This window comes from Diabrotica undecimpunctata, chromosome 6 (genome assembly GCF_040954645.1).
Source record: "Diabrotica undecimpunctata isolate CICGRU chromosome 6, icDiaUnde3, whole genome shotgun sequence".
NCBI lineage: Eukaryota > Metazoa > Arthropoda > Insecta > Coleoptera > Chrysomelidae > Diabrotica > Diabrotica undecimpunctata.
This window is the reverse complement of record NC_092808.1, coordinates 30,026,059-30,040,076: the sequence shown is the minus strand read 5'-3', so window position 1 is coordinate 30,040,076 and position 14,018 is coordinate 30,026,059. Positions and strand designations below refer to the sequence as shown.

The following is a 14,018-nucleotide window of genomic DNA, read 5'->3' as shown; positions in this document are numbered from 1 at the left end:
ACGGATGACCACTTCCTCGATTTTCTGACAGGCCTTTTTAACACCTTTACGACAAAGGGGAGATTCCGGAGGAATGGCTTCGATCAACCTTTGTAGCCATACCTAAAACACCAAGTGCAAAACACTGTGATCAACATCGCTTAATAAGCTTGATAAATCACATTACCAAAGTTTTCACCAAAATCATACACAATAGAATATATAACAAATGCGAAGCAAATATATCGGAGTCACAGTTCGGATTCCGAAGCGCATTGGGCACAAGAGAGGCGATCTTCAGTCTGCAAGTTTTAATTCAAAGATGCAGAGACATGCACAAGGACGTCCACTTGTGCTTCATCGACTTCTCCAAGGCGTTTTACAAGGTCAAACATGATAAACTCATAGAAATGCTCAGGAAGATGCATATTGATGGCAAGGATCTGCGCATAATAACCAGTCTCTATTGGAACCAAAGTGCTGAGATAAAGATGGGCAACTTACACAGTGGGAAGATAGATATTAAAAAGGGTGTACGACAGGGATGCGTCCTCTCGCCGCTCCTGTTCAATATATACTCTGAGCAAATCTTCAGAGAAGCACTGGGAGAAGTTTCGGAGGGTATCAAAGTAAACGGAGAGGTAATCAATAATATTAGATATGCTGACGACACAGTTATTATCGCAAATGACTGCAACGAGCTTCAAAGACTCATGCAAAGCATACACACAGCAAGTCAAGAATATGGTTTAGAACTCAATACAACCAAAACTAAATGCATGCTCATCAGCAGAACACAACAACCTCCGATGCAATTGACATTAAACAACCGAAAAATAGAACAAGTGGAGACATACACATACCTTGGAACCACAGTCAACACAAAATGGGACCAGTCAACAGAAATAAAATCATGAATTGAAAAAGCGCGAAACGCGTTCAACAATATGAAAAAGTGGTTCACAAGCAAAATCTCAATGGAACTAAAATTAAGACTGGTCAAGTGTTATGTCTTCCCGGTCTTGTTCTATGGAGCAGAGGCATGGACCACAACGGAAGCCACCCTGAAGAAACTAGAATCCTTTGAGCTGTGGATATATCGCCGTATTCTTCGGATATCCTGGACAGACCACATCACTAACGTGGAAGTAATGCAGAGAATAGGCAAAAGCAAAGAAATAATCTTCACCGTAAAGAAACGGAAGCTTGAGTACTTCGGACATGTCATGAGGCATACTAAGTACCGTCTGCTACAGTTAATAGTCCAAGGAAAAATCCACAGTAGGAGGGGACCGGGAAGAAGACGACACTCATGGATGCATAACCTGCGACAATGGTTCGGACTACCATCGACCGAACTGTTCAGAGGTGCAATAAACAAAGTCAAAATAGCCTTGTTAATAGCCAACGTCCGAAACGGATAGGGCAAAGGAAGAAGAAGAAGTCTTTGACTCCTGACTGTATAGTCTTTAACTGTATGGTTTTTGACTACTTGGAAAACGCGGTATGAAATATTGTCTGCAACCCCTGCGTATATGTCGCCATCATATTCTCTTGATGGTTTCCACAAATATTGGGTATTTGGGATTGTTTCATAGACCCTTTTGATGCCGCAGTAATCTTGTCACTCTTGATGGTTAGTACTTTAATGTCATTTTGCGTTCTTGTGTTTGCCGATAGCACTGTTAGATCTAATCTTGCAAAAATTGTACTACCATACTTAAGGTGTGGCGCCTCTACGATTAAACGTATTCCATATATCTTTGGTAGGCATGTATTTTATTCTTTAAGTGTTTCCTGGAGACATCAAATGCCCCAAATCTTTGTTCTGCTGAGTTGATAAGAATGTTCTGCTTGTTGTCTTTGTTAGTTCCTCGATATTTAGACTAATGTTTGTCAAAGTTGGCTCTGAAAATGGCCTTTTGAGTTCATTTATTAGCCATATTGTTGATTGCTTTACGTTCTGTATTTTTCGACGGTTGAACTTGAAATTTATTTTTTTTTTACTAAAAGTTATTTATGCTACGGATCACAAACACTTGTTTACACTATAATGTCAATGGATTTGGAGATATTTAACTGTAATCATCTAGTTAACCCATTTAAGGCCGAAACCTTTATTGTCTTATATTGATGAGATATTTAATTTTTAGTCTTATTAAGGTTGACAGAAATAAAGAATGGAAGAAATTTTGGAAAAAATACAATATATTTTTCAAAAAAGGGTGTCCTTTTAAAAGCCCGGTGACAAAATCACTGATTGTGAATAAAAATAAATAAAAGTACCAAAATTTTAAAACAAAGTTTTTTATTTTAATTATTTCAACAAATTAAGATAAAAAATCTTAAATATCTAATTTGTATGATATTTATAAAAACATTGTTTTGGATGTAGTGCTACATTACATTTATTGCAGCAAAAATTACATTTTTTGTGACAAGCAACACAACGAGTTTGAGTGTCCTTATAGACAATAAAGTGGTCCATCCGATCGTATCTTGAGTGACGATGTAAATTGGCTGAAGGTTTGCTGGGTCCTCTTTTTGTTGTCTTTTTAAAAGATTCAAGAATGCCTACTGTAATTGTGCGACGATGCTGTAAATGGTCCATTTTACCACCACTAATTCTATGGAGTTGCCAGGCATTTTGTTCTACTAGATCCACTATGTGGCTTATTATGGGAAAATACCATTTCTTGCCACGGATGGCTACTCTGTAGTAGCTGATATTTTCATCTGCCCGATCGACGCCACCCATGTTTTCATTATACTGTTTTATAATATTAGGTTGATCAACAAGCACCTTCTTTTTTTCTTTTTGAGAATACCGTTGTACTTGCTTTGTTTGATATATTTGGTTGTGATTGGATATTATGGAAACAACATTATTGTCATTCCATTTGCAAACTACTATTTCACTTTCCTCTGCAATGCAGTAGTCAAACGAACCCCTTTCTTTCTTTTTCAGTGTGTCTGAACCCTCAATGTCACAATCTTTCCCTAGGCGATTTTCTATTATTGTACCTGTTCCTTTACATCCCCTTGATGTAAGTTCTTTCAAAAGGAGCAGCGTGGTAAAATAGTTGTCAAAATATATATCATAGGGTAATTTGGAAGCCTTTACTTCTAGGGCATCAACAAATTGTAAGACAACAATAGGTCCCAAACCAAGAAGTTTATATTTATCTTGAATAGTGGATGAAGATCCCTGATCTGGATCAATCCACTCCACATAACCTAGCCTAGTAGTCCCCATCCAAAACTTATATCCCCATCTGACAGGTTTACCACGGATAAATTGCTTGGATCCATGTTTTTCATAATACGGAACCATTGACTCATCCAAGCTGTGGTGTTCTTCTTGTGGTGCTAAATCGAGAAATTTTTGATTCATTACATCAATCACAGCAATGAATATTCTGTACGATAAATCTGAAACGGTTTCGAGATATTGCCTTAGCCACAAGGTCGTGAGTAAAATCAGGGGATTTTCCCAGTACATATCTCGCCTAGGAACACTTATATATCCACTATATAATAAAATCCAAATAAAACATTTAATTTCATTAGTTGTAATATGGCCTTCACGGTTATGTAAATTGGCGTACATATTTGAAAATTCAACAAGCATCTGTATAACTGTATCATCAAAAAATAGGAAAAAATTATCTACTGGTGAAATGATGTTTTTTGGACCTTCTATTATACTCCATCTTGAAATCTTGCTATGTATATCTCTCTTGGTCCATCGATAGTTTTTGCGGCGTTTGCTCTTCTGTTCTTTTACATCTACTGTAGGAGCTACTTGTGTTTTAGACTTTGACGTATTCTTTTTAGAGTGCGATAAAGGGATGTTGTCTTCATCTTCATTTATATCGGATTTGGTATGGGTTTTTGGATCATTTATGACTATCTCTGCCTCTACTCGTAGTTGATTTCCTGGCAAGTTACTTATTTCCACAGCATCTTCATCACCGCTGTCCTCGTCAGTCTCTTCCCCATCTTTGGGTGGAAAAATAATTATTTCATCAGGAAGTTCATTATCTGACAGATTTTCTATCTCATCCATCAACTCACTTAGAGTCAAAGGTTTTGTCCAATACCTAAAAAAATATTCGTACTTAGTATAACGAAAAACGCCACCGTTCTTTATAAAGAACACCAGACTTTGATGACCAATATACAAAAATAATAATAGCTTTTCTATTATATAACTCCTTACATATAATATTAAGGGCATTTCAAATACATACATAAAATTTCTTTGAAATTAAGAGATCTAAATAATATATTTTACTCACCTTCTATCAGTCATGTTTGGAAACTATAAACAGTCTTTCAGGTAACCTCAAAAATTCTGCAGTAAACACCAGATTCATAAAACAATTTTTAATTTTTTTTAATAAAATGGCTTCTTTTTAAACGACACAGCACGCCATCTCTTAATAACTAGCAAAATAATTAAGTTACAGGCATCTTTGTAGCGAGGTCTTTTAAAAGGACGGTGGCCTTAAATGGGTTTAAGCATTTCATTTTATTTTACTTTACTTTATTTTATTAATTTTAACAGGCCGAACCCCATAGTATAGAAACTGTTATATTTCATTTAAATATTAATTACTACATATAATATTTCTAAATTTTTATCAAAAAACAACAATGAAAATTACTAATTAATTAAGGAAATTTATTTTAAACTATATTCATTCAAATTAAAGCAATCTCTGGAATTCTTACTTAATAAAATGAGTTGATTTATTATCAAAGTCAACAATCCCAATATTTCACACGAAAGTCATACCATATGCAGTCCATGCGTCCAAACATTTTTAGTTTTTAATGCTCGTAGCATGTTTAGAAACATTGGAAGACTTGTGTTTTATAAAATTGTTTTATTTATTTCAGTTTCTTTCTTCTGTGATGCTCAAGGACTACGAAACTGCACTGAAATATTGTAAAATAAGTAAGTATGCAATAGTTTATTAAAAAATCAATATGTTTTGTTTTCTTTTAAGTTGGTCCCTGTTCATTACTACACGGAATAACTGCTCTACTCCGTGTCCGGTTGGATTTCGGATGTTTCGTAACCATAAGAATTTTTTATGGCCTATCCAGCTTTTACACCAAACTTTACCTTTAACAATCAGGCTAGGGATGTAATATTTATTGCCTCTTATTTTAATGGTTATGCCAAACTTGCTACTGATAGAAATGAGGAGAAAATCTTGTAGATACCTTATTAAGTTTTAGAAATGTATCTGACTCCCACAAAGCACATTTGGAGCTGATCATAATGTAACAAAATGTCATGAACATAGACATGTTTACCTACTTTGTGGATTTCAAAAGGGAATTTGATGAATTTCGAAATATATAAACAAGAGGTAAAAGAAATAAATTAGACTTACTCACAATCAGTTTAATTTTATTACCCAAAACGACCGGTTTCGCTTTCTAAAATTTGCAAAGCATCATCAGGTCAGTGGTACAAAGTAAATTAAATTCTGAAATTATAAAAAGCCCATATTAGGGTGCTGTCTTATAAAGATATAGATCAAAAAAGTTTAGTAATTATGCCAATATTACATGTCTGTGTTTATTAATATGCATAAAATTGCTTTAGCAGACAAAGTAACAACCCACAAATTGGTAAGAGATAATCTGTTGAATTGTAATAAATTAGAAATAAACAAAATACTACTTACATTCCGGTACAAGAGTTTTTATATAGTGATATATACATAGTTCAAACTATCCCGTTTTGCGGATAATAGGTGATCTTCGGTCATGTTGTAACTGTCTGACAATTAAGGAGGAAGTTTCTTGAGGGGAGGGATGTTAACAGATGATATAGGAGTAAGGTATATGTTATTGTTTGTTGAATGAAAGAGTGATGTTTTATATTATTTAAATTATTAAAGTTATTTATATTTATTAAAGAGATATATTTTTGAAATGTGTGTTAAAATATTGAAATTTTTGTATACAGAAAAAGGATAGTTATATGACAATGAATGAAAGTAGTTGTACTATTTTGTGGGTGTGCAATTTCTTTTGACTTGTAATTATCAACTTTTGGATAAAAGCATTTAATTTCTGCTAGGCAAAGAATTGTGATGTCAAACGTTAAAATTATAAAACTAAAACACAATTAGGGACAAACAGAATACAATTAAAAGGACAAGACAGACATAAAACTTTAAAAAAGGGGGCTTATTGGCACTACATTGCTTGGTAAGAGAGGAATTGAGTTTTTTTGTTGTCTACTAGTATTTTAAGAGGTAAATTTGACAAGCTAATATAGGTTAAAGTGTGACAGTTCTTCTTTTAATGTCTTAATGTCTTGTAATGTCTCTTCTGTCAAATTTACCTCTTAAAAAACTAGTAGGCAACAAAAAAACTCAATTCCTCTCCTACCAAGCAATGTAGTGCCAATAAGCCCCCTTTTTTAAAATCTTATGTCTGTTTTGTCCTTTTAATTGTGTTCTGTTTTCCCCTAATTGTGTTTTACTTTTATAATTTTAACATTTGACATCACAATTCTTTGCCTAACAGAAATTAAATGCTTTTATCCAAAAGTTGATAATTACAAGTCAAAAGAAATTGCACATCCACAAAATAGTACAACTACTTTCATTCATTGTCATATAACTGTTCTTTTTCTGTATAAAAATTTCAATAATTTAACACACATTTCAAAAATGTATCTCTTTAATAAATATAAATAACTTTAATAATTTAAATAATATAAAACAACACTTTTTCATTCAACAAACAATAACATATACCTTACTCCTATATCATCTGTTAACATCCCTCCGCTCAAGAAACTTTCTCCTTAATTGTCAGACAGTTACAACATTGACCGAAGATCACCCATTATCAGCAATCATTATATAAAAACTCTTGTACCGGAATGTAAGTAGTATTTTGTTTATTTCTAATTTATTACAATTCAACAGATTATCTCTTACCAATTTGTGGGTTGTTACTTTGTCTGCTAAAGCAATTTTATGCATATTAATAAACACAGACATGTAATATTGGCATAGTTACTATAACTTTTTTAATCTATATCTTTATAAGACAGCACCCTAATATGGGCTTTTTATAATTTCAGCATTTAATTTACTTTGTACCACTGACCTGATGATGCTTTGCAAATTTTAGAAAGCGAAACCGGTCGTTTTGGGTAGTAAAATTAAACTGATTGTGAGTAAGTCTAATTTATTTCTTTTACCTCTTGTTTAAAATCGACTCATACAAGCAACACATTCATGATCCGAAATATATTTTTAATTTGGATACAAAAGTTGTTCTAGAATCAAAACAAACGCCAATTTAAAAATCTAAAATCATTTTAGCAACAAAATAGCTACGAAACGGATCAGACAAAATTGCATTTTCTTTCCCTAGCTTTATACCATTTACGTTCAGAACAATTATTTAATAAATATTCTCGATGGAACCTCCGAACAGTAAACATATCAGCAATTAGCGATAATTGATATTTAATATTAGCTTGTTAGTTTGGACAAAATAAGGAATTTTTTTGATTCAAATGTATAATTTTGTTTATATCTAAAATTTAAACAAAGGTGCAGTGTAAAAGTGTCACTTCTTCTGGACTAAAAACTGAAAGTTTGATTTTCCTATTTCATCTATAATAAACCAAGGGTAAACAACTATTTTGCCGATTTGGCGTGAGGTTAATTACCAGTCCTTCCGGTAATGATCCATTATAAGCATCAGGGCCACATTTAGGTTATTTAGCCCAAGCGTGGAAATGGATTCAGCAGCGGGAACTTCCACCATGGAAAATTCTGGCAATCTACTTTAAACCAACCATCAAAATTATATTCTACAGCTCTTAATCAACCTACAAATAAATTTCCAAACAAAAAACAAGCAATTCTACTTCACTCACTCCCAAACTCTAATATAAAAGTTTACTTTAATGCAGTAATTTCTAGAGTGGATCCCAGAAAAATACGAGCACATTCTATTTCTAAAATTATAAATGATCGTATTTGTATCTTCTTTACCAGCCGATGAGTTTCTAGCAAACGACAATGTAATTGTAGTAATTAATCAAGAACGTATTCAAGCCCGAAGATTAATAACTCCAAATGAACGATTGATTATTTCCAACGTATGTCCAACTATTCCGCACAGCGTTATAGAAGAACAACTGAAAAACTTAAGTATACATGTTATAACTCCAATTGACTTTCTCAGAATACGGACTTCAAATCCAGCATTCAAGCATATCTTAAGTTTCCGACGATAACTTTTATAGCGCCAACTAACTTAGACAAATTACCTGATTCTATGTTAATTAACCATGAGGATAACAACTATCGAATTTTCTTTTCCATCGAAAAGCAATCTTGCTACTTATGCAAACAGCAAGGACATTTTGTATCTCAGTGTCCCAATAAAAATAATCAGACTCCTTCAAACAACACCCAAAATACTGTTCATCTAAACTATCTAGAGGAAGTACGCCAATCAGCTTTTCTTTCGACAATTTCTTCTACACAATCCTCTCCCACTGAGACTAAAACTACAGCACAACAATCAGCTTCTTTGTCGATAAATTCCTCTACAAAATCCTCTCTTACTAAGACTGAAACGTGTAGAAAAATCATTACCTCTCAATCAAATAAGCTGCGACCTACCCAATGAGACTGAAATGGATACCTTTGATCAAGATGTAGCCTCATCCCAGCACCCTAAACGAAACCTATCTGAAATAATATCCCCCCAATAAGAGATAACGAAAATTCCTTCGCTGAACCGAAGCCACGAAGCAAAAAACCAAAAACTTAACAAGAAACACCAGAAACCTAGTAGAAGATCTTACCAAATGCACCAGTCAATTCTTCTAAGAAAACTCCAATAATAGATACTTAACACAGGAAGAACTTATTGACTTCTTTGAAAATGCGCATAGTTCTTCAGATCCTCTTAGTGTCGCCAGAACTTACTCGGAGGATATTGAAGGATTGATACACTTTCTAAAGAAAATACGTCCAAGATATCTTAAATCCCGTTGTTCTAGAATTAAAAACAAGATTACAGAACAAAAACACTTCTACCGATTATCCTAGCGATTCATCCCCGGAGACTTATTAATTAAACTATTTTTAATTCTATTATTCAATGGAACCTAAATGGGTACCATCTTCTTCTAAATGTACCTATCTTCTAGAGATGTTGGCGACCACATTGACCCATCCTATTCTATTCACAGCAGCTCGAAATAAATCAGTTGACATTAGACCAGTCCACTTCCTAAGATTGGCCAGTCAGGATATACGGCTACGTCCAGGGCCTCTCTTGAACCCTGAATCTTGCCTTGTAGAATAATTTTGATGAAGCTGTTCTGAAATGTCCCAATGATAAAAAGACGCTCATCGATAAAGGAAAAATATGCAATTTCAAAGGAGCCTTAGAGGATATTAACAAAGCAATCAATTTGGACCCAAACGATCTGGTTTCTTTGGCCGAACGATCAGAAGCTGTGTACCTTAACTGTGAATTTGAGGACGCAATAATACAGAACTACAGGCTTCTTTCTCTCCGAAAGAAACCTGATCACTTTTCTATGGGAATCAGGAAATGTTCAACGGCTATTCAAAACTGTTTGGGTCCTGTTGCTGGATGTCCTTTAAGGGACTATTTCTTGATTATAAGAAAATTAGCTTGGCTGGAAACATTCAACGCTTACAAGAGAGTAGCATTTGTGGCGAAGAATAAGAAAATCAGGAAACCTAAGAGAAAAAGACGCGAAAAGAGAAAGTCCATGGGTGAAGAACATTTCGATTTAAATTTACAAATTTTAAATTTAGAAGATCTTAAAATTCTTATCAATAAATTTCGTCCATCCATCCTAGGTTTGCAAGAAACACATTTCAAAGGAAATTCGTGTCACAATCTTAAAAACTTCATGTCCAGACTACAATTAGGACACACCAAGATCACACAGGATTTCCTACTACAGAAGTAACCCAAACCTTTGTGTTACGCGTGTGATAGTGATCTAACAGTACATCACTTAGTGGAGTGTCCGTTGTACGCATTTGAAAGACAATATGAACACTTACCTACAACAATAAAAGACATTCTAAGTGAACATAGTGACCGCAAGCGTACCATACTTTTTTTGGTTTCCTCAGGAATAATTAACAAAATCTAATTGTATTCTATATTTTTTTTATATTTATGTTATCTGTAAAATTAACCATTGCTAATAACCTTTGTGGTTGAAGCAGTTTCAAATAAAAAAAATTATTTAACAAATGATTTAAGAGTCGACCGTAAAATAAATAACAGAATTATTGTGTTTGTACTAGAGAGGACTTTGCCTGCTTTTGTTGTGGAGTGAATAGTACTTTTCATCAAAAAACAGTGTTACCCATTTTTTTCGTACATACATTTTATAAATAAATATGTTAGGTTAGGTTAATAATATAAATAATATAGATTAATATAAAAAATACCAAAGAAAGCGCCACAATTAGCAAATCAATATTTTTAATTGAGTATCATTATAATACCTGTATAAAAAGAAACAAGGAAGCGGTGTTGTTATTATGTAAGACTGATACAGGCTCTAAATAATTTAAAGACAATAAATATGATATTTTGTAAATTTTCTAAAGCCTTTATTTTTTTATAAACAATGTTATTTGTTTATTAAATAAAAAATATTTATTTATTAAATATATCTTTATAAATGTATAAACCAGTACGTATGACGTATAATATATCTATATTATACGTCATTGTCAAATCTGTCTGTACGAAGCCCAGATAAAAGAAGAGCGATAAAGGAGTAACAGTCTACAAAAACCAGGATTTAGTTGTCCTGGTTGATAGAACTCTGAAGGGCTCCTTGTCTTTGTAAGGGCTATAGATGAAGACTACAACGGTGATGAAGGCGAATGAGAATAACATTCGAAACTGCTAATTCTGCGAAGTGGTATCCCGACTTTTAGGGAATGACTCCAGATATGAGTGGTACCGAGAAAATAAAATCTCTGGGATGGGCCAAAGCTAGCATACTGGCAGCGGTGGTTCTTCACGTCAGGAGCCGCTACCCTGGACACCTTTTATCCGGAAATGAAAACATTTCTAAGATGGATGAAACAACATTATTCAATCAACGGCATATGATATGGAAGTCTTTTTTTTATATATGGTTTCGGCAGTTTGCCATACAGCCAGTTACATGATCTTTTAATCTCATTAGGCGCAGTAAAAAGTTTTTGAATTATTTGCAATCGAATAGACTAAAATAGATACATTTAAAGTTGGGAAATCAGTACAAAAATTAATGAAAAGAAGAGAAAGAATATATATATATATATATATATATATATATATATATATATATATATATATATATATATATATATATATACATACACATATATATCCATAAACACATAGAATTACCATGAGTCACTCGCTTCACGTCCAGGGGCCCATCAGGACAATATAATATATAACATACACAGGAAAACTAGGCCACAGTAAATAGGATTAAACATATAAAGGAGAGAAGACAAAGGTAAAAAGTAAAAACAAAAAATTTTTTATAACTAAAGAAAAATATTACATTTGGTCAAAAAATCGATTATGCAATCGTAAATTAATTTTTAAGTCGCTAGGGCAGATAAAACGTTAAACGGAGATTTACCTGTAATATGAACTATATTATTATATAATAAGGTGGATTCAAAATTATATTTGGCACAACCAAAAATTACATGATCTAGGTCGCCTTCTACTCCACATTCCACACAGTTTTTACTCTGAATCACATGAATTCTTGCAAGATGAGCAGGAAAACAAGAATGTCCAAATTTTGAAATGGAAGTTAAGTGAGAAACCATCACATTTATTTTTTCCTAGTAATCATTATGGCAAGTCAAATTAGAAACATGGCTCCCAATCCCTGGCAGACCTTTAATTTCCGGCAGAGCTTCAGTGGTCAGGTGGTGTTAATATTCCTTGTACATATACATATACATGTGTAGCATTACTATTTCCTTTCGTATGTATTAAAACACCGAAAAATGTTTTCAATCTTTTTGCGTCGCTGAGATTGATAATATGAGCAATTTTAGTTTTGTTTATATAAACACAGATTGGTATTTGTTTAGTATTTCTTTGATGTTAATTTCGCTTAATATTGCTCATCAAATAAATATCCACTTAGATTGGTGAGAAAGTTATGCGGGGAGACGAACGATTTTTAAGAATGACATCACTTTGCAATAGGAGTTAGTTTCATTGTTTAGACTGGATTTTTCTTTTTTAAATTCGTTATTGTTGTTTGTTATTTGTTTTTGTTATGTAAATATAGTATAAAGTTACGGTAGCAGTTAAATGCGGAGTTTAAGTGAAGGTTAAGATTTTGATTCGGAAGAAAAAGCTTGCAGCGTGTAGTTCTCCAAATCCGGCAATTTTTTTTTTTGTGGTGGAAAGGTGAATTTATTGAGTTAATCACCGATTTGTTGTGTTGTGCCCTATACGGGAGATTTGTAAAGCAGCGTTACAACAATTTGAGAGGTTCACATGGTTTTAAGCTGGAGCGTTTGAGAGGCCGAGTTTGTTGTCATCCAGGATAGGCAAATCATGGTAGGCAATATAGGTAATATAGGCTTACCCATAGGTAGGCAAATTATACCTTTACACATGGAATGTGAAAACATTTTATAGATCTGGAAAACTATCAAATGCCGAGTCATAAATGAAGAGAATAAAATGGGACATAATGGGAATGAATGACATGAGATGAGTAGAAAAAGGCACTATGACGATAAAAAACAAGAACGTGTTCTACTACTCAGGCAATAATACTATTGCACAGTGTAAGATTGGAATGTTGCTCACAGCTGAAATGAACCAATATGTGAAAAGCTTCCTATTGGTTGAGGCCAGTGTAATGCTGATTAAACTAAACGGACAACAGTTTCACGTTAACCGCCTGCAGATATACGCTTCCACAACCAAGACTACGGAAGAAGAGTTAGAAGAGTTTTATACTTATATTGGAAAGGCTCAAAACGTCAACATGCTTGTGGGAGACTAAAACTTTAAATTCAGACACGAAAAAGTGGATGATTTGCGGGCCCATACAGATTGGGCATCAGAAATTAAAGAAACTAAGGTTTGTTAAGTACTGTAAGAAAATAAACTTGTTAAAACCAACACTTGGTTTAAGCTGCTTAAACGACTACTATAGGAACAGTCTTTTAAAGATAAAGGTTACATTATAACAAACCAAATCGATTATATTGCAATAAATAGCAGATTCAGTAATAGCTTCCTAAGCTTAAAAGCCTGATTTAGGTGCGACATTAACTCCTCTACTCTCAATATAGGAAGAGACATTTTCCCATATTGCCATACGCTTAAAAGGTGCCAAAATCAACAAAACTGTGATTAATAGCTTAAGATACATAGACGACACTGTGTTACTGGCTGAATTGGAAGAAGACTAATGAATATCATCTCAGAACTGAGTGTCAGAATGGGACTAGAGATAAACTCATCAAAAACCAAAACTCTAGTTTTTGACTGTGGAACCTAAATTTAAAACAGCGCAAAAATAGTTGTCGACAATACTAACATACAAAACGTTCACAGTTACATTTATCTATGAAGAGAAATAAACACTTAGCTGGACCACTCAGAAGAGATTGGGAGACGCATTTAGATCGCCAGGAACGGCGATAAGAACTTTCTATACCTCCCGAAGTTGTTCATCTCATAAAGTGTTACGTTTGTATTACTGCTGTGCGGATGCAAAACGTGGACGATAAAGCAGAATGATTTAAAAAAGTTATACAGAAAGAAGATGGTCCTATTCACCAGAAAAAAGAATCATGGGCTTAATATCCCTAAATTCTAAACTACAGTCTAAACTTTTCCGACGAGGTGAAATTTCTTGGTATTACCATTGACAGGAAGTTAACATGGAATTCACACTTAGATGGTAGTGCTATATAGCTATATATATATAT

General features: G+C 33.5%; 1 protein-coding gene across 1 annotated transcript in view; it reads left to right on the top strand.

Moving 5' to 3' along the window:
- The window catches only part of LOC140443339 (uncharacterized), a 284,421-nt gene that overhangs the window by 228,427 nt on the left and 41,976 nt on the right, over positions 1-14,018 (top strand). Inside the window, exon 5 of the mRNA XM_072534546.1 lies at positions 4,885-4,942. Within this exon, the coding sequence (XP_072390647.1) occupies positions 4,885-4,942 (58 nt within the window). The remainder of the gene's footprint in view (positions 1-4,884; positions 4,943-14,018) is intronic.